The sequence below is a fragment of the Hordeum vulgare genome, chromosome 7H (genome assembly GCF_904849725.1).
Source record: "Hordeum vulgare subsp. vulgare chromosome 7H, MorexV3_pseudomolecules_assembly, whole genome shotgun sequence".
NCBI lineage: Eukaryota > Viridiplantae > Streptophyta > Magnoliopsida > Poales > Poaceae > Hordeum > Hordeum vulgare.
In genome coordinates, this window is record NC_058524.1 from 397299659 (window position 1) to 397321502 (window position 21844).

At 49.5% G+C, this 21844-nt stretch overlaps 1 protein-coding gene across 5 annotated transcripts in view; it reads left to right on the top strand.

Moving 5' to 3' along the window:
• The window catches only part of LOC123408861 (tetratricopeptide repeat protein 27 homolog), a 31774-nt gene extending 10438 nt beyond the window's left edge, over positions 1-21336 (top strand). Inside the window, exons 11-21 of one of the 5 annotated variants that reach the window (XM_045101899.1) lie at positions 9650-9734; positions 9833-9891; positions 9973-10042; positions 10912-11003; positions 11652-11714; positions 11789-11855; positions 12431-12646; positions 12723-12842; positions 16889-17041; positions 18255-18347; positions 20820-21336. In XM_045101899.1, the coding sequence (XP_044957834.1) occupies positions 9650-9734; positions 9833-9891; positions 9973-10042; positions 10912-11003; positions 11652-11714; positions 11789-11855; positions 12431-12646; positions 12723-12842; positions 16889-17041; positions 18255-18338 (1009 nt within the window). In that variant the 3' untranslated portion in view covers positions 18339-18347; positions 20820-21336. Of the gene's footprint in view, positions 1-9649; positions 9735-9832; positions 9892-9972; positions 10043-10911; positions 11004-11651; positions 11715-11788; positions 11856-12006; positions 12190-12430; positions 12647-12722; positions 12843-13007; positions 13096-16888; positions 17042-18254; positions 18348-18630; positions 20134-20819 lie in introns of those variants that run through there. The other 4 variants (XM_045101900.1, XR_006612795.1, XR_006612797.1 and 1 more) reach the window with 4 other exon arrangements.
• Positions 21337-21844: the final 508 nt, after the last annotated feature.

The window sequence follows — 21844 nt, forward strand, 5'->3', positions numbered from 1 at the left end:
TTGTACCTCTATAAACAGCCCACGAGTCTCAATACAATCAATTAATATTTTTGCTACATCTTATCATCTATCATGGTGTCAGAGGGTTTCGTTCCTCAATCTAGGGTTTAGCCACCCACCGCTTTTGCCGTGCCACCCTCGGGGAGATCGATCTCCGCCGGGGCCCGCGCAACTCGTAGATTAGATCTCGCGTCAAATTTTCTTGTAGGCCGCTTGTTCGGTGTTTCTTCTTCTTTCTCCGATCATAGATCGGAGCACATCGTCATCACGTGCCTCTACTCCAATAAATAACATAAACTCAATCTCCGGCAACTCCCCGTCAACGGCCATGCTAATGACGCTCAACATGAGGCCCCAAGGAATGCCTTGACGCATCATTGCTAGCTGCTTGGTGTGCATGTTGCCACTGTTGAAGTGTATATGTGGATTGCCTAGCCCTTTCAATTCGGACTTTTGGTTGTGTTGGCTAGTGCATGAAGCTTAACATGGTATCAGAGTTAAGGTCTTGAGTTCAAGTCCTGGCTTTCGCAATTTATATAGAAATTGTTGTCGTCCCCCTTTGTCCACGTATAGGTCTCTTTAGCCATACCTTTGAGTCTATTCACGTGTTGACTTTTCGCGTCACACGTGAGAGGGGGTGTTTTTTTTTTTTTCGAGAAAACGCAGAGATGTGCGTTTCTTTGTATTGAAAAGAGGGAAAGTCAGTCTCAGAGGAGACGGTTACAACAGATTACAGATTACAAGCAACTCAATGGACATCCCAGGATGGGGGTAAGACTACCCTAAGCCCCTTGTCCCCAGCTCTAGCCCAACATCTCATCTCATCTCTGATCCCATCCGCGAGCTCGGGGAGCGACAGAGTGGCATGATCAAATACACACGCATTCCTATGTTTCCAGATCATCCATGGAACCAGCAGTGTGGTGGACCTCAGCGCCTTGTGCAGTGATGGTGGTGTTGCATCTCTCGCCTTAATCCACCAGTCCTGAATGGAGATATCCTGCTCCGGTGTGGGGGCTGGTAAGCGCAGCCAGGAAAGAGCCTCGTGCCAGGCTTGCCGCGCGAAGGGACATGCCAGTAGCAGGTGGTGAATGGTCTCTGGCTCCTGGTCGCAAAGCAGGCATCGGGCGTGGTGAGGTAGGCCGCGACGGGCAAGTCTGTCCGCGGTCCAACATCGGTCTAGGTTCACAAGCCAGTGGAAGAACTTGACCTTCGGCGGAGCCCATCCCTTCCAGATTAACTTTCAGGAATGGCAAGCGAGGGATCCGTGGAAGGTGGCCTGATAGCATGAACGCGCCGAGTATTCTCCATTAGCAGTCCATTTCCAGACAAGCCTGTCTGGCTCGGCGGACAAGGCGGTGTGCGTGACGCGCTGCCATGTCGTCAGGTATTGGCCAATCTCTTGCAGCCCCACGACACCGCGGATGTCTCGGGCCCACGCGTTGCCGGCGAGGCCATCCGCCACCGTCCGCACCCTTCTCCTGTTCTTGGGAATGCATAGGTACAGCAGGGGTGCTAGCTCGCGAATCGACTGCCCATGCAGCCATCGGTCTTCCCAAAACAGCGCCGTGCGGCCATCACCTAGCACCATGAAGGTGGAGGCATAGAAGAGGCCGAGCTCCTCACTGGAGAACTGCAGGTCCAGGCCTTTCCAGGCACTGTCGGCGCCCGTCCTAGATAGCCAGAGCCACCGCAGCTGAAGTGCTAGCCCAGTGCGCTCCAAATCTCGGATGCCCAGCCCTCCTAGTGCGAGAGGCCGACTGACCGCGCGCCAGTTAACGTGACAGTGTCCTCCCTGAGCAGCCGCACGGCCAGCCCAGAGGAAGCCGCGCTGGATCTTCTCTAGTTGCTTCAGGGTCTTCTTCGGGGGTGCCAGGGCGAGCATCTGGTGGATTGGGATCGCGCTGAGGACCGATTTGACCAATGCCAACCTCCCAGCTTTGTTCATGAGCCATGCTTTCCATGTCGGGAGGCGGCCAGCCACAGCATCGACTAGCGGTTGCATCTGAGCTGCTGTGGGTCGTCTGGTGGTGAGCGGTATGCCCAGGTAGGTGATGGGCAGGTTCGCCACCTGGCAGCCCAACGCCTCCAGCAGGGCAGCGCTCTCCTCGTCGCCGTGTAGGGTCGTGGCCGAGCTCTTGCCATAGTTGACCTGCAAGCCCGACGCGGCCTAAAAAATACCTAGGATGCCCTTCACCGCGAGCACCTCATCCATCTCAGCATGGCAAAACAGCATCACATCATCGGCGTATAGTGAGACGGCCAGAACAGTACGTCGGGGTGCAGCCGCCGAAGTATGCCGGCCTGGAGCGCCCGATGCATGAGGCGGCCCAGCGCGTCGACAGCGAGGACGAATAGCTGCGGTGATGTGGAGTCCCCTTGACGCAGCCCGCGACGGTGCCAAATCGGGGGGCCAGGCACGCCATTGAGCATGACCCGCGTGGTGGCCGAGGAAAGGAGGATGGCTATCCACTCCCTGAACCTGTCCCCAAACCCATATTGGCGCAACATCTCGAAGAGGAACGGCCAAGATATGGAGTCGAAATCCCGCGTGAGATCGAGCTTGAGCATGAAGCATCCGGTGAGACTGCCGAACGAGCATGAAGTTGTCGTGGAGGGAGCGTCCGGCAATGAATGCGTTCTGGTTGCGGCTGACTAGGCTGTCCAGCTTGGGGGCGATGCGCAATGACAGAACTTTCGCGAATAGCTTGGCCATGATGTGGATCAGGCAAATAGGCCGGTAGTCGCCCAACTTTTGTGCATCCGCGCGCTTAGGCAGCAGGGTCAGGAGGGCTTGGTTGAGCTTAGCAAACCCTCTCCCACGAAGCAGGAATAACTGCTCGAAGACATCCAGGATATCCTGCCTGATAACGCCCCAACAGGCCCGCAAGAACTCTGCAGAGAACCCGTCTGGCCCTGGTGCCTTATGCGCCGGCATGTGCTGCACCGCAGCCCAGATCTCCTCAGGGGTGAAGGGTGCATCCAGGCTGCCAAGGTCATCGGCCGTGACGAGCTGCTCGAGATCCAGAGTGTGCTCTCGGTCCACGGCAGTGCCCAGCAGCCCGTCAAAGTGCGCGAATGCCGCTTGGGCCATCTCCTCATGCTCACATAGCACATGTCCGTCAACTAGGAGGCTGTGCACGCGGTTTTTCTGACGCCTGAAAGTACACTGCTTGTGGAAGAAGCTCGTGTTGGCGTCACCTTCGGCCAGGAAGGAGATGCGGGCGCGCTGCCGTGCGATGGTGCGCTCCAGAGAAGCCAGCCCAAGGTACGCCACCTTGAGCTGCTTGCGCAGCCAGTCCTCTGCCGGAGAGAGCAGGCGACTCTCCATTGCGTGGTCGAAGCGGGCGATCAGCTCTCGACATATGGCCAATTTGTCCCGGACATTGCTCGTGGACCTAGCACTCCAACTCGTAAGGGCGCGGGCGGTGGCCTGCAGACGCCGAACCAGCCGCTGGAAGGGGTCAGGGTCATGCACGGAGCTCCAGGCTTGGCGACCGTGTCGTGAAATCCATCACGGCTGGGCCAGAAAGACTCGAAGCGGAAGCGTCTGTGGGCCGTGGGCATGGGGGAGCAGTCCAACAACAGGGGGCAATGATCAGACACGACAGATGCAAGGCATCTGAGGTTGCACTCTCCGTGGTAATCCTCCCAGTCCGTGGTGCAGAGTACCCGATCGAGGTGCACAAGCGTCGGCGGTGTCTGCTCATTAGACCATGTGAAGCGGCGCCCATTCAGGTATACCTCCTTCAGGGCAAGATCGTTGATGGCGCGGCGAAACCTTCCCATCATGCGGCGATTCAGGGTATCGAAGCTCTTGTCCGCGTCACGGTAGATGAGGTTGAAAACGCCGCATAGCATCCAAGGGCCCGGGCAAGCAGCCCGGATGTCCCGCAGCTCTTGCAGGAACAGTATCTTGTCGGGGTCGCTTTGGGGGCCATACACCGTGGTAAGCTACCACGGTGCACCACTAGGCGCGCATACTTTAACCGTGATCGCATTTTGGGTGAATCGGGGGTCGGAGATGGTGACAGCCCTACTCTTCCAAGCGATGAGAATACCGCCGCGTGTGCCGTCGGCAGGGAGATAAGTAGAGCCATCAAACTGGGACCCAAGGGTGTCTAGCACAATCGACGAGCAGACCAACGTCATTTTAGTTTCCTGGAGGCATACAATGGACGCACTGGTGGTACATATCAGTGAGCGGATAGCGCAGCGCCTAGCGCGCGAGTTCAAGCCCCTGACATTCCAAACCACTATCTGGGGTCCTGGATACATAAGCACGAGGTCGACTACAGGCACCACCAGCCTAGCGCGCGCATGCCGTGGCATCACCAGCCGGGAGAGACAGGCCTGCAGGGATCGCACGGTCTACGAGAGCGGCTATGGCATGCAACGCCGGAAGCTTGATCGGCGCGGCGAACATGTCGTCATATGCTTTCATCTCGACGGGGGTGATTTGCTGATTCGCGCCGACGATCCCGAGGGTGCGGAGAATCTGCACCACCGCCCTTCTGTCCGTAGTGCAGGCCGCGGGTGCCGGAGCGACGATGGCGGCGTAACGCCCCCTCCTGGGGCTGAAGTTGGGAGGGGGCCGCTGGCGTTTCCCGGGAGATGGCAACATCCCATCAAGCTGCTTAGTGGCTGCGGACAGGAAGGCCCCCAGCGTCCATGTCTGCCCAGTGGCTACACAGGGTCGGCGTCTCTGCATAGTAAGCGGCGGCGATGCAAAGCGCCCAGGCATCGAAGGCTGCGTCCGGTTGCTGATGGGAAACGCCCCAGGGTCCGGCTGGCAGGTAGGCCTCGGCAGGATGGAGATGTGGCCGCGGCCGCGGGGGGATCCACGCCTGGTCCCTGCTGTTGTTGCGCGTCCAAGGGCACCATAGACCGAACAACAGGCGAGCCATCTGGCGTGGGCATTCCTCCTGCCGTGTGCGCATCTGCAGGAGCAGGCGTGGCCCCAGCGGGCAGGGGATCCTCGGCTAGTGTCCCAGCAACAGCGGCGTCAGCCGGCCCAGAGGGCTCGGTCCCAGCGGCATCCAAGGGTGCTGGCGCGATGATGGTGGTCACGACGGCCGCGGGCCCCGCCTCCATAGAGCAGGCTGGTAGGGACGGGGCGGCGTCAGCAGGGCTGGCGGGGGCGGGCGATGCACGTCCCGCCCTCTCCTCAAAGGCGCGCGAAAATAGCCGAGGGGGTTGGTCAAGGGGGGGGGGCTTTGTTGGTGTGGCAGCGGCAAGGGATGGGATCGACTCGATTTGCCCCGACCGGGGTGCAGGCGGCGACCTCACGCGCTGCTCAGCGGGCCCCAGACGCAGCAGGCACCGATCCCGATCCCGACAGGGCATAGGATCAACTGCTGCAGAAGTGGGTCCGTCCGTATCTGCTTCGGTCGTGCGCGATGTCGACGCCCCAGCCGCGTCGTGGCCCTGGGCAGCGAACGGGGGAGCGCCAGCTGTCCCGATGCGAACGGCCGAACCGCCCTCCACGCCTGTGCTCGCCACTTTGCGCGAGGGGCCCGCCGACAAAGACGCTTTGGGCGTCACGACGCGCGTCTGCTGGTGTCCTTTCCTGACGCCGTGACGAGGGCGTGCTGGGCCCTGCTGACCGGGCCAGGTCAGCATGCCAGCCCGCTTGGGGCACAGCCCTTGCCGCGGCGCGGCCGGGTACGGCCAGGGAGCCACCACGCCGGCGCCGTCTGAGCTCCGGCCACGTGCGTGTGCGAGCGCGTCCACTGCCATACCATCGGCCCGGCCGTTATGTGCCTCCGCCGTACGACGGCGTTTGCGACCACGCCGGCGAGCGCGCCCGAGCCCAGGACCGTGACCATGCCCATTGCCGGGGCCATGCCAGCCGTCTGCGCCACCGTCCTCACCGTCTCCGGCGCTGCCCGCAGCGTCCTGGGCAATAGCCGGAGCAGCCCTGATCAGCTCCGCCTTAGTGAGAGCAATGGAGACGGGGAAGGTGAGCGTTCTGATGTCTGGCGCCTCCGACGGGACACGGCCGGGCAGCTGCTCAATGATCTCCAGGGTGGCGGCGCGCCGGATGTCAGCCGGGTCGTGGGCGCGCCCAGTGACGCGGAAGACGGCCATGTCCTCGCAGGAACGCGTACGGGGGTGCAGGCGCTCGATCCAGCAGCTGCTACCCAGCACGTGCTCCGCCGTGGAGAGCAGCCAGGCGTGGGCGGGGATGCCGCGGAGCTCCAGCTCGACGCGGTACCCGAGCTCGCCAGCGCCGGCGTGGGCAAGCTTGCACCAGGGCCGAAGGGACAGAGCAAAGCGCGGCGAGCTGATGAAGTGCTCGCCGCGGAACCTTCTCATGGTTGCGAGGGAGGAGAAGAGAATCAGGAAGTCCTCCGGGTGATGCTGATGGACCGAGAAGTCTCCCTCCTCCAGCTCCAGCTCCAGAGAGGACATGACGAGCTCGGACACCTCGACCAGGGACACAGATGGCCGAGTGCCCGTGACGGTGGCCACCATCGCGCGGACGAGCACCAGCTCCGCCTCGTCCATTTCATCTGTCTGGGCCAGGAACACACGGGCGGGGGCATCATCGGGCTGGCGAGGCCGCTGCAGGGGAGGGGCTACAACGGTGGGGATCGGAGCGGGCAGGCGCGTCGTCGGGGGGGACGCCTTGGCAGGGACACCGCGGGGAGGCCTGGGCTGCTGGTCCCCGGCGGCGCGCTGGGAGCGCGGCCGCGGCCGCGGGCCGCCGACCATCGCAGTCGCGGGAGGCGTGGCCAGAGGCGAGACAGCAGCGGCAGCGGATGTCGTTGGGGCAGTCCCTGACGCAGTGGCGGTGATCAAGGCACCGGAAGCAGAGGCCCGCGAGCTCCTTCGGGGAAGGGCTGCGGCGGCGCGCAGGCGAAGGCGCGGCCGGCGCAACGCGACGTGGGCGGCGGGGCCGTTCTCTGCGACGAGCCTGTTGGAAGCCGTCGGCGTCGAGCACTGGGCCGCCCGAAACGCGATGAACCTCCGAGCGGGGTCCGAGGCGCTCCTTGGCGGGGGGACGGACTGCAGGCGCAAGGCGGCCGGCGGAGTGCGGGCGACGTCTTTGTACGAGCGCGCCGAGGACTCGCTCTCCGAGCTCGACCAGTGGTCCCCGTAGGAGACACGCTCGCCGGAGAGGGTCTCGCGGCGGTCGACAGGGTCAGCCCCCACTGGAGCCATGTCGCGGGAGGGGAGAGCCGCGGGGGAGGTCCGGCCGGCGGGGACGGAGGCGGCGTTGGCGACGCGGCGCAGCAGTCAGGCTAGCGGGGCGCGGGGGCGGAGCGGGGAGCAGGGTGGAGCGGAGCGGAGAGCCATATCGTATGGTCGCATCTTACTTACACCCGAACATGGATTCATTTGTTTGGGCGTGAGAGGGGGTGTTGAAGTGTATATGTGAATTGCCTAGTCCTTTCCATCAGTTCGGACTTTTGGTTGCGTTGGCTGTGCATGAAGTGTAACATGGTATCAGAGTCCAAGATTTTGAGTTCGAGTCCTGGCTTTGGCAGTTTATCTAAAAAATTGATGCTGCCCCCCTTTGTCCACGTATAGACCTCTCGAGCCATACCTCCGAGTCTGTCCACGTGTTGGCTTTTCGCTCACACGTGAGAGGGGGTGTTGAAGTGTACATGTGGATTGCCTAGCCCTTTCCATCAGTTCGGACTTTTGGTTGCGTTGGCTAGTGCATGAAGCTTAACAACCACCACACCGGCTTATCTTCGCCAACATCAATTGAGATGAATGTCCTTGAGTATGCGCCTTGCCGCTAACACAGGGTTGAACCTGTAACGCCCGTGATCTTCATAGCTGACAACTACATCGCCTCTTAGCATTGCCCGTGATCGTCATAGCTGACAACTACATCGCCTCCCAGCATCGCCACAGCCACCATCGCTCATGATCTTTTTCAACGCCAGCGGGTTCTTCTTTGCTGCCGGGCTACTACACGTGGATGACTCGGGTTTAATCCCCGACATCTACTACCTCGCGTTCAACACCGCAAAAGAACTCTCATGTGGATAATACAGGTTCGATCCCCGACATCTACTACTGCTCCAGCTCAGCGCCATCGCCAACCACCTCGCCGTCTACGTCCACCGCCCTTGATGACATCTGCATCAAGGGCTGTCTCCTCGCTTGCTCCTTCTCCGTAGGCCTGGGCATTCGGTATAAACCGAAATTTCGGTTAATTCATTTTGGTATTTTTTAAATTTCGGTTTGACAATATGCTAACCGAAAATGGCTCCAAAATATAGGAAACCGAAAGTTCGGTTAACCGATAATTCGGTTCGGTATTCGGGTTATACCGTATAACCGAGAAAACGGTCAAACGACGTGCTTACCAGCTACCACTTGCAACCTACCCTGTTATATAGATGAGTTTTCTGCGCCCCTTCATGTAGCTAGCCGAGGTGGGACTAAAACCCACGATGGTACGACGTCCTGCTGGTTTGCATGCCTTCATCAAGACTATATGGGCCGCATAATACTACAAAAAAGGTTCGAACAAAGGTGAGTGCATGCAACTTGTTGTCTGGCCCATGGGAGTAATATCCCTGCCGCACGACACTCGTGGTCGCTCCCTCCCCGTGATGTACTCCTCACATATTCGGTTTTGCTGTTCGGTTACCAAGGACAAACCGAACCGATCCAAGTGAGTTCGGTTAACAAAAGTAAAAACCGATTTTTTCTATACAAGTATTAAAAACCAAAAATTCGGTTTTTTCGGTTTCGGCTTCGGTTCGGTCTTCGGTTCCTCGGTTTTTATGCCCAGGCCTACTTCTCCGGTCAACGTTCGGATTGCGTTACCGTCCGCGTCCAACTGCATGGGGTGTTAAGAGTATATCATCCATATTTGGTAGTTTAGGATTGTAATAGGAATATACCTCTAGTAGGCTTCTTCCTCCAAGTCTTGTACCTCTATATAAACTGCCCACAAGGCTAAGTAGAATCAATTAATATTTCCGCCACATCCTATCATCTCTGAAGAGGGAGCTGTAGAACACCGGGCAAAAACTGGAAATTTGAGGTACGAGGTTTTCTTAGGGAGAGCTGTAATTTTTTTTAACAGTTCGGTCGTTTTATGGTATCTGCTAGAGTTTTGCAGTATGCCCTATATCGCCATACTGTACAGTAAACTGTTTTTAAGGTCTAAAATTTGATCTGCTAGAACAGATACTGCAAAAAAAAAAAAAATCCCTTCGCTTGCTCCAACGACTCTCCGCCGTTTGCTCTGGCAATGCTTAGGTGGCCGCTGCCATGCTCCGGCGGCCACTGCCGAGCTCCTCCGCTTGCTCCGGCGACGCTCCGGCGGCCGTTCCCGAGCTCGTCCGCTTGGTCCGGCGACGCTCCGGCCACCGTTGACTATTTTACGGTTCACCTAAAAAATTGTCTTGAAAATGCAGATATAGGGTTTGTAGGTGACCTGCAATTTTTTGCATGGGATCTGCTATTTTAGGGATCTATTCGTATTCGGTGCTTTTTTTGCTAGAATTTCTATCTGCTACTGGAAATTTTGAGGTTTGACAACTTTTAGGGTGTCTGCTAGAGTTGCTCTTATCTATTTTTGTGGGATGATTCTGCTATGGTTTGTGTTATTTGTATTTCTATCGGCACCAAATCGGTAATTTCTGTTTTTTGTTGAATAACTTCATTTTTTATTTAGGTGTTCACTTGGTGACGCTACAAATAACGACAATTATTATAAGAAAGCATTGGATGTCTCCAATAACAAATCTGCTCGAGCTCTGGTATTCATCTCTTTTGTTTTGCTCACCAGTCTCTCATTGTGTTACTAGTGCATAATTTAATGGGAAGTGGTTTTATATTCTCTTATCTTTTGGTGTAGCGTTCTCTGGCTCGTAGTGCGTACAACAAGAATGACTTCTATACATCCAAATATTTTTGGTAAAAGAATACATTTAAGAAACATGTATGTTTACAGTTGTTACTTGCTTGAAAATCACTTGCCTTAAAAACTTTGCGCAGGGAATCTGCATTGGCATTGAATTCGTTGTATCCAGATGGCTGGTTTGCCTATGGTACAACTGCATGGAAGGTAACTTTTTTGAAACCATTTTGTTTTGCATTGGAAATTTCTTTAGACGGTACTACAAGAGGATATGGATGTTTGCTTACTACCTATGTATGAATATATTCTACTGGGTGATATAGATATGTTATTATTCATCAAGTCACTACAAAAATGTGTTCTACTCGTTACAGTATATGTGGATTGCACTAGCCCTTTCCATAAGTTCGGACTTTTGATAGCGTTGGCTAGTGCATGAAGCTTAACATGGTATCGGAGCTAAGGTCTTGAGCTCAGGTCCTGGCTTTCGCAATTTATTAAAAATTTCTGTAGGCCACCTTTGTGTCCACGTAAAGGCCTCTTGAGTCATACGTGAGTTTCGCGCGCTGGCGCTCTCTTTCGGTTGCATGTGTTGACTTGTCTTCCCCGTCAGACATGGAGGGGGTGTTATAGTGTATGTGGATTGCACTAGCCCTTTTCATAAGTTCGGACTTTTGGTTGCGTTGGCTAGTGCATGAAGCTTAACACTACTATCTAAGATTTGTCTGTAGCTTAACACTACTATCTGAGATTTGTCTGTTAGGAGTATAGCCAGTACGGTGCAATTTCTTACTTTTCTTGCAGGGCTAGTCAATGCAGTTCTAGCCTGAATGTTGATTGTGCCTACAACCAACCTGTTCTACCGTTTTTACCATTTATCCTTCTGCCTAGTAGCGACCTTCTGTGCACCATGGAAATTGTGGGCATGTCACCATGTCTGCATTTTTCGTAGTTACTTTGCATGTGTTGCTTCAACATATTTGGTTGCTCATATCATAATAGATGAACACTGTTTTAGTAATTTTTTGAAAAAAATAACTTGAACAGACATTAGTTGTCTTGTTTTGTTCATACAGGATCAAGATCTTGAGAAGGCTTTGGATGCTTTTAGTCGTGCTGTGCAGATAGATCCTGAAAATGGAGAAGCATGGAACAATATAGCTTGCCTGTATGCTTACCCATCTATATTTATTCCTTCATTATTATGTTGTAGCTGTATTTATTCACCTTGTAGTTGCAGTTAGCTTCTCTTCCTTTGCACTGTTGATATTTCTTTATTTCAATTGAACACTTCAATTCACCACGTCAAACTAACGCCAGAACATTTTGGTTTTGACATGTTCACCTTATTGGATATTTCTATGTTGCCTCTTGATCTAGGAATAACCAGCTTTCTAAAGAATGCATCGAGTTACTTGTGCATATAGTTCATAATGCAAGCAATGCCATTTTAATTTTTGTGGCACAAATTTGTTGGAAATTCTTTCTTCGTGTCTGTACACTGGTATTTGGCTGGCTTATGTGTGTGCTGGAAAAGCTGCAGTCCTTGTATTTCATAGTGGTATATGTAGGATACAAGGTCGGTACATAGGTATGTCGTTTCGTACACTGGTACTTGGCTAGATGCTTTATGTGTGTGCTGCAAAGGCGGCAGTCCTTGTATTTCATAGTGGTAGGTATATATAGGATACAAGGTCAATACATAGGTATGTCGGTTTGGACCTGACAGCCCACTAGTGCTAACCAAGATGACAAAACAAAGATTATTCTCACAAGATTTTTTCTTACCTGTTATCTAATATTGTCAATTTTCCAGGCACATGATTAGAGGGAGAAGTCGAGCGTCAGTCCAGTCATTCAGGGAGGCTGTTAAGTTCAAGTGTGTATCAACTCCTATTCCATAAGTTTATCAAGTAAATTGTTTCTTATTAAAATTAAACCATTTATTTATAGGAGGAATAGTTGGCAAGTTTGGGAAAATTACAGTAAGGTTGCTTTGGACACACACAATATTCGACTGGTAAGAAGTATATTGATGTCAATGCTTCTTGATTTCTCAGTTGAAGCTACATTTATACTTTTCAGCTGATCGCACACATAAGCACAATCCCCTTTACGGATTCTGATCCTGACTTTATACTTGTTATGATTATCTTTTGTTTTTTTTGAAGGTAATAGAGCACATGAGAACCCTTCTGTTAGTATAGTATATCTAAATAGGTTAGTACTATGCATATGTAATTACACAAAGATAAGAAAAGAAACTACTGCAGCCACTGGTTGAGGTCAAACTGACTTTGCAGCGATGCTCTTCCTATGGCCTTTGGTAACATCATACTTGCAGATATGCAATGGTTTGTTTCTTCCTCTACTTATTTAGTGTAATGCCATTTGTAATCTTTGGTACTCAATGGTTTAATGATAGATCTCCATATTATGCCAAGTTTGTTAATTCCATGAAGTAGATAGTTTTTCTCCATGCCTCCCTGTGGGCCTGACATGTTCTCTCATTTGAATATCTGAGTATCTTAGACCTGTACGCCAGCTATAATGTGTTGTAGAATGACAAAATATAATGCACGGTATCCTGTGCAGACACTTGAAGCTATCAAAATGGTATTAAATTTGTCCTCCAACCAGCGCTTCAATGTTGATCTATTGGACAAGGTGATGACCACCCTCGAAGAACAAGCTACTCATCTTAATGATACTCAAGAAGCTAAATCCATAGGCAACACTTCAGATGATTCAAATAAAGAGGCCAGACAATCGAGTCAATTATTAGATATAATTGGTGATATCCTTGAGCAGGTTCATAAGCTTTTACTTGGCTTTCATCTTTATTCTCGCATTGTTCTGCAGTTTATCTGATTGGTTGTGTTTCTAGATTTTAAATAGTGGGGCTAGCGTTCCGGAGATATGTGGATTATCTGCTAGATACCATAAGAGCAAGGGCAACCTCGAGAAATGTTCTAAAGCTTTGCGCAATCAAGTTCAATATCTAAAGGTTCATAAACTTAATCCACATTGAATGACTTGCCTCTTTTATCTTCATTTTGCTTGCTATATGTCTTAATGTTTTACTTATGGTGCATAGTACATCTTCCCGGTAGTTCGCTTAGTCATCATATCAAGCAATTTGAATTATATATCTGCATCTGCGCATGCGTAGGACTGCCTATTCTACAACAACAGAACAGTGTGATGGGTTCATTGGAAGATGTGTCCTAAATATTCATCTTCTCTGTATTGGCGGACGGGTGAGCATCTGTGTTCAGAAATTTGGTTAACACAAAATCCAAATCTGGCCTGGAAGCTAAACCAAACCAGATTCTTCTGGGATTCCTTGAGTTTCCTTCTATATTTTTGGAACTTCCTACATGTTATACTACCATTGACCTCTGAAATGGCATGTGTGAAAAGTAACTAGGTATTCCTATTCGGATTTCTACTGTAGAATAAAAAAAACCAGGAATACTGGATTTCTTAACATTTTGGCCACTGTTGGCATGCATGGTGGGTTTGTTTCTTTTGCTGATTTTTCTCAAACAAGCATCAAAATGCCTGTCGTTGTGTGTTATGAAGAAGACGCTGAAACTGCGCAAAAGTAGGCCAATGGACAAACTGAAATAAAGACCTTCCAAAAAACAGAAGAGAACCAAACAAAATAACACAAAGGACTTTATTTGAGCATGTCAGAAAATTAGAGCAGGTCATGTGCGGTCAGGAGGGCGGCAGTATTGTGGCATCCTGCTTAACTCATTGTCTCCAGTGAGGAGAATAAGAAATGAGAGCACTTTATAGTGTCAAAAGAAAGTGTCTGATTTTTTCTCCATAGTTTGCCCTTCAAATTGAGCTAATTGCTGTGGATCATTGCAAAAGTTAGAAATACGATTGGTTAGCAACCGAATTCGATGAATACCGAAGTGACAATTTGGCCATCTGATAAAAATAGAAAAGAAATGCGAAATTTCATGTTTGAGGCATCGTCAGGCATGTGGTGGGCAGTTGGCACTGAGAATTGCCAAGCTAACGAGTGCACACGCACTGTGTTGATGAGATACAACAATGCCTTGCTGTATCCTTTTGTGCTGCTGTTCTTGACTGCTGGATCATGCTGTACAACATGCATGCTGTGTGTGTAATACCGCACGTCTTTGCATGCGAACAAGGGTGTCGGAACCGACTCTGATCTAGTTTTTTGTCTTTGAATCCGGCTCAGGTTTCAAGAGTCTAATATGGCTGACTCGGCAATAAAAGTTTTTGGACACTGGTGTATGAGTAGCTCTGCTGGCTATGGCATACAGTACTGTGTGCGGACTAAATTGCACCCTGGTGACGGATTAGGCCATTAGGGCATGCTGAAGTACCGCATGCAGACTAAATTGCACCCGGTGACGGATTAGGGCATGCTGAGTCACCAGACACACCTGACCATAGACATTCTTGTAGCCTATTGAAAGCACAATTGCTCCTTAGGGTGGTTTCGATAATTGATCACAACATATGCATCATAGGACTAATGTGTTTTTCAAGTATATTTCAGAAAAGTTCAAAAGATGCTGTGGGTTAAGGTTTATGTGGAGATGCCCCTAGATGCAAGAAAGGAATAATATTGGCTCAAGCTTCAAGCTAGAAGACTCTTCATTTTATATTTATGAGAAATCACTTTTGAGTCCATAGGAAAGCCAATACTATTAAAAGGGGGTGAGGTAGTAAAATGAACTGATTGCTCAAATGTTCAAAGTTAGGCACCAAAACACTCAGTCATTTTCCCCACATATTCACTCTGTCAAGTTCCACATACACAAATTCGGTGTCACCAACATTGCCACATCGAACCCACCGAGTTTGAACCTTAGACATAACCCTAGCCATTCCCACCAAATCGGTGCTATCGAGTTCAGTGTGACCAACATTCTGTTGCAAAAATACACAAAATCGGAATTTTCGAGTTTGAGTATCGGTGCCACCGAGTTTGGCCATCTGACCGTTAGTCACCTTTTCGGTGCCACCGTGTTCTATATATCGGTCTCACCGAGGTTCAAAGTTCACATTTTTAGTACTAGTCGGTACCACCGAGTTGTCCACTTCGGTGTCACCGAGTTTGCACTTTTGTGTGTAACAGTTGGATTTTGGCTGCTGTCTATATATACCCCTTCACCCACCTCCCATTCATGGAAGAAGCACTCATAACACACACTTTATTTTCAGATCCATTTTCTGAGAGAGTACCACCTACTCATGTGTTGAGACCAAGATATTCCAATCCTATCATTTGAATCTTGATCTCTAGCCTCCCCAAACTGCTTTCCACCAAATCAACCTCTCCTACCCATGCATATTCTGTGAGAGAGATTTGTGTTGAGGAGACTATCTTTAGAAGTACAAGAGAGTTCATTGATCTACCCCATCTATTACCTTTTGGAGGGTGATGCCTCCTAGATTGGTTAGGTGTCGTTTGGGAGCCTCCTACTTCGTGTTGTGGAGTTGAACCAAGATGTTTGTAAGGCAAGGAGATCGCCTACTTCGTGAAGATCTACCGTGAGTAAGGCTAGTCCTCCGTGGACGGAAGCCGTGGTGGGATAGACAAGGCCGCTTCTTTGTGGACCCTCCGTGGACTCTCGCAGCCATTACCTTCCGTGGGTTGAAGTCTCCACTAACATGGACGTACGATAGCGCCACCTATCGGAACCATGCCAAAAATCACCGTGTCAACCTCATGCGTTTGATCTCCCTACCTACTACTCTACTTTACACTTGCATGTTTTACTTTCCGCTGCAATACTATTAGAACTACATGTGTAGGGTGTGCTTGACCTGTTATAACCATATGTGGCCTCCCCCAAACCCCCTCTTCTCCGGTTTACAGTGTATGTGTATTTATATGTCGCCACTATATTTTTACGTAGCACTGACTTTAATTGATGTATAACTACTTATTTGTTTGAAAATCTTATGAATGCTGTTTAAGTGCTGACTTTATTTTCTTGTTGAATCCAAGTATTCCTATTTCATTGTTGGACCACACTACGGAGCAGCGCCGCATCTGGGGCTTCCGGTGCGGCCTCCCAGCTAATGGAACATTAGTATGCATGCAAAATTAGTACTCCCTAGATGCATACTCATTACTTTAAACAGCTTCGACATGCAGCAGTAAATTCCCCTTTCTTTATCATGCATGCATGCAATGACCCGGGTTTTTTCGATCAAAATGAAGATTTTTGAGAAAATAAGCCCAAAAAGCATCTGTCATCAAGATTCCTTTCGATGTTTGAAATTCAAAAAGTTTTATCTACAAAACCGTTAATTCAATTAATGATCCGCTTTCATCACTGACTTTTTCGCGACGAGATCTTCAAAACTAGCTCCCATGTCGATATGTTTCGATAACTTTCGTTTTCTTCGGTACTTGCCAGATTACTATCACTTACTTGTCATATTATTTGTTACATAGTTCTCACATTAAATCAACTTGGTTATCAGGTTTATGAATGTTGATATACCCCACTAAAAAACTTGATTCATTATACTTGTGCTGCTTTATGCATTTACTTGCTTGTTATTAGTGTTTTAATACCCACTTTTTAGCTTCACATAACATTGCAATGCTTAAAAAATATAAAAGTATTGTCCTGATAACTATGTATAACTTTTGTGACAACTATACATCCGTAAGATGACAACTATGATGACATAAATATGGCAACTAGGAACGACGAAAAAAAAATCAACGGAACATGTCAACATGGGATCTTATTTTGAAGGTCTCATCGAGACGAACCTAACGGTGAAAGCGAATCTTGAATAAAATTATTAATCTTTGAGATAAATCATTTTTAAAATTTGAAAAAGCATTTAATGCGATGATGTAAGCATGAGGTGGAAGATTTTTGCATGCGCATGGGGCTGCGGAAGCCGCTGCATGGAAGAGCTGTGATGCGGCGCTTCTCTTTATAATTTCCCAACTTTCTACATGCAACAGACTGTGTACTGTATTTATGTTCTCCTACTCATCGTTTCACATCATCTTATTGACTGTTATCCTCACAGGGTTCAGAATTATGGCATGATCATAAGAAGTTCAAAAAGTTTGCTCAAGCTTCTTTGCAGCTTTGCAAGTTCTACATGGAAATTTCATCCACGGCAGGAAGCAAACGAGAATTATTGTTAGCTGAGATGCATCTTAAAAGCTCCTTGAAAGAGGTACCTGAGTTTTGGTTTTGCTGCCCACTATATATAGTTCATGAGGAAATATCACAAAATCTCAACCATTCTGGCACCTATATCATTTAACCACCACTTTCAGAAAATAATAATCACACGACCACCATTATAGCCAGGGGACTGTGTCTTAAAGCCGAAATCTTACCCCTTAGGTCTCTTAACAGCCTTGGCCCACATGTGCTGAGTAGGCAAAGATCCGCCCTGTAACACAGCCATGTAGCAGATGGACGAGGCACGAGTTGAGGTCGACCAGCCGGTGTAGAGCGTGCTCTCCTGTGTCTCTCGTCTCCCTTCTATTATTTTTCCTGCCAAGAAAACTTTCGAGTTGCTGCCATCCGCCGCATCTGAGCACGCCATAATGGAGCGGTGAAGAATGGATAATGTCCAGTGAGCAGCCAAGCAACTCAAGCAGCTTGATAAGTTCCGAGTTGGGGATGAAGGTGATGGTCAAGAGTAATAATCTTTTAACAGCACGTGCTCTCAAATAGGTCAATCTGACTTGGCAAAGAAATTACAACAATGATGCTACGGCTGCATAGGATCATTGCTCTGGCTGACTGATGGAGCGTGGCGCTGTCACACCTGGTTTGACAGTTTGTAAAGCCGAAAGTTTAGCTGTATATCTTTTTTAGACCACACATTTATTGAATTTTAGGGACTCAGTGTTTGATCGATATTGGGGATTTGCTTTGTAAGTGGCCGAGTTGAAAGTTGAAATGGGCTGAACTGAGTTCCACAAATGAAGTGAGCGCAGCACTCTAGTGTGGCTTATACTGGTGGTCAGTCTCAACCCACGATTCGTCGATATACCTTCTGTTGGTGCTTCTCTTCCTCCTCAACATTGGCATACGGGAGCAAGCAGTCAGTAAGGCTGTTAAGGGCCTGGAAGTGTGAGATCTGGGCTTTGAGACACAGGCTGATCATAGATTGGTGATAAAAAGCAACATTGATACCTCAACAGTTGTGGTTTTGCAATATTTACTACTAATTCTTAATGATCGCAAGGAGCCAAGGATGTAGAGTATAGCCATCTTTAACAACAAAATTTAGTTCATGAACATGTAAAATACAGATCAGGAATGACACGATGAAAAGAAAGCCATGCCATTTATAATAGCTGACCCATTTCTCTCAGTACTGGAATTTGAGAAGTTCTCCCTGATAATAAAATATTGATCTTATCTTTATGTAGGCCATGGACTTTGTAGGTTCAGAGGAGTATAAAGAACTTGCTGATTGCCTTGTTGAATTAAAGGACCTGATTGGTGCTGCCTAGACTTTTGAGGTTGGTTTGAGTTTTTTTTTTCTATTTTATGCTTGAATTCTTGTCTCTTTGTTTTCTTTTACTTGCGATTTCTTTGGCTGTGGCTGTGGCTGTTAATATTCTCGGTATCTTGTCCCGAGACTTGTGGGGCAGTGGGCACTAGTCTTAGAAGGTGGGAAATATGTTTCTGGGTAATCTTCGTATGTATTCCCTCTGTTTCTGAAAGTAAGGAGTGTATTTTTTTCCCGGAAGTCAAACAATGTATTGTCTATCCAACGCTGCAATAACATCAGTTATTTTCCAGAGCGAACAAAAAAAAGAGGCGAGTGCCCCATGCGGCTCTCACGAGCGACCCGGGCGCAACCCTAGCTCCCCGCCGCGGCCAGCCCTCACCTCCCCTCTCTCCTCCCTCGCCGTCGCCATAGAATGCCGCCCGACAGAGCTTGCGCGTTGGCGGCGGGGGGCGGGGGGGCTTTTCCCTTCCCATGAGGCGGCGGCCTTGTGGGGGTGTGCGGCGCGGCTCGGCGGGGTGCATCGGTCCGGCGGTGGTTTGAGGTGGCAGCGAGGGAAGGCGCCGGTGCTCTCTTGCACCGGGTGGCGTGAGGTGGCCATGGCGCGTGGCGTGGCCATGTGCGGGGCGGAGCATCGATCTGGCGCTGCTGCGGGCTGGCTCGAGGTGGACGCATCGGGCGATTGCATGGTCATGCAGAGAGGTGCAACATGGGCGATGTGGGCCTTCGGGCGGTGTGGTGCTGTGTTTGGCTGTCGTGGTTTGCTCGGGTTGCTCGGAGGCCTTGTGCGGCGATGGCTCGTCTCGAAGTGCTTGCTCCCGTTGTCGCTGGCGGGCGCGTGGACTACCGTGGTGGTCCATGGCCTCGGGCGGCCCTCCTCCCTGCATTTCCGGCGTGGTGCTCGGTACGCGTGGTAGCTCGTGTCGTGTCCAGTTGTCTTGCTTCGGTTGGGCGTCAACGTATCTGCTGGCCTTCGTGGCGGTACGGCCGTCGTTGGCCTCCGTGAGGTGCGTGTGGTCGCTTTGTCTGTGATGTGCTTGTTCGGTGGTGGTGGCAGGGGTAATGTGGTGGGCCCTTGTGCCGGAGGTTGGTCTCTTGTGGGCTCCATGAAGTGCGGCTCCGCCCCTCCCCCTGGGCATGGGTCCGACCATTATGGCCTCTCTAGGGGTAACCCTTGATCTTGTGATTGGACGATGGCGGCGCTTCGGTGTGTCGTTCCTCTCTTGGGGGCTTCGTCTTAGAGCTCGGCATCGGCAAGCGGGATCAATGGTTTGCAGTGGCTGCGGCGGCAAGACTTTTGTGGCAATGATGATGGTTGGAGCGATGTCGGCAGCGCGACAATGGTTGCGGTAGTTGGCTCTTCTTCGGTTTGTCCGTGGTATTGCCTTGGTTTGTTTGTTGCTGTGGAGTCGAAGTTGTGGCGGGGCTGTGGTATAAAATGTTTGGGTGCAGGTGGCCCGTTCGGTGATCTTCGGCGGCTCCAACCGTGCCTGGATTTGTCCTTCAGAGCTCTTCGTCAGAGTCGGAGTTGCGTTGTTTGGCCATAAGTGGCTGAGCTCATTTGCTTAGAGTGTAGTGATGGCGATTCCGTGATGACTCCTCTAGGGGAGGAGTGATGACGATGACGCCTGCGTGCTGTCTCACCAGGCCCTCTTTGTAGTGGTGTGCGTGGAGTTTCTTATGTGTGCCGCTCAACGGTTGTGATGGTTTTCGTCCGGTTCTCCATAATTAACTGGCTTATCTGGTTTTTGTTCAGTTTTCCCTAATTAATGACTAAGCAACTCTTTTCTTCTTAATGAATACAGGATAACTGCCATTTTGAAAAAAAGTAATGTTTGACCAACTTTTTGGAAAAACGATCAAAATCTGTAATACTATATTGAAATCATATGAAAATATTATATTATGTATTTAACTGTATTGATTTCGTATTGTAAAAATTAATAGTTTTCTAAAAACTTGGTCAAACTTCACACTGTTTGACTTTTGAAAAATATGTAGGCCTTATTTTTATTAACAGAAGATGTATTTTCCCAACAATTTGTCATGTGTGAAGTGCATTGTATGGTACACTGTAAGTAACTTGGCAAGACCATAAAGGTATAAACCAACAAATATCAATTAGGTGTGGCTACTGCCAGCTGTGCATGTATGTATCCATTATAAACAACTTTTGTTGTGACCATGCACCACCTAGAGGTGCGAACTGGTACCAAATCATTCTACAAGCTAGATTCTATGTTTGAACAATAAACGAGTTTTCTCCCGCTGCAAAGGTTGGTGTTGATGCAATAATGGCCTTTAGGCACGATACCTACAATGCATATTGCACTGTTGCTGATCGAAGTTCCCATCTCTAGCATTGTTGCCGTAGATGGCAGGTGCATGTCAATGCTCTAATTGAAAGATGTGTTGATGTTTTTCTCCTGTAAATGCCGATATGGATGGTCCAATTTATGATGTTGTTTCTTTTTCTTGGTAGATCTGACTTGTGAATCACGGATATTTGGGTCACACAAGCTGGATTGGTGAAATCTTGGTTAAGTTGATGATCATTGTCATATGTCAGCGCATGGTTGAAATCTTGGGTCACACAAGCTGATTGGTGAAATCTTGGTTACGTTGATGAGCATTGTCGTATGTCAGCCTTGGGTCACGTTGATGAAATCTTGGTTACGTTGATGAGCATTGTCGTATGTCAGCCTTGGGTCACGTTGATGAAATCTTGGTTAGGTTGAGGAGTGTAAGTCTTTTTAGAGGTTCCACTAGAAAACTAAACAAATGTATATAGACATATTTTAAAATATAGATTCACTCATTTCGTTTCGTTAGTAGTCCTCTAGTGAAATTTCTAAAAAGACTTATATTTAGAAACGGAGGGAGTAATTGTTTATGCATGTTAGTAGAAATATCATCCAATGGATGCCATATGTAGATTAGTAGCTGCAGTTTTTGGACATTGTATCATTAATTAATTGCAGCATGCTTATTTACAAATATGGTCCAAATGTTTGTCTATGAAGCTTAGTAACTGCGATTGATAGACGTGCCATTCTGGGAAGGAAGGAGTATATGTTATGAGAAAATACGTGGGTAAGTCTTGAGCTGGGTCTTGGTGATGAGCTGGCGGCAACAGTGGACTGTCTGTCTATTGATGCATGGGTGGGCGAGTCACCTTATCTGTTTTGCTGCGTCAAAGCGGAACGACTAACGAGGATTATCCTCGCTCGCTGGGTCGTCCAGAGAAAGCGTAAGGGTTTGGAAGTAGAATCGTTGTATGGATGATAACTTTCCACGCTTTGAGCTTCTTCATTAGTCGCCAGAGGTTTTGTAAAGCCCTTTCGAAAACAAAGAATTAGGAAAACACTTAGGATATGTACAACCGTTCTGATGCTGGATGTCTATAAAACATATCCACGTCACGTAGACACACTAAGAGCATCTCTATCAGTGGTCGCAAAAAATGTTGAGTAAAACGAGATTGAATGAAAGTGAATGGACGATCAG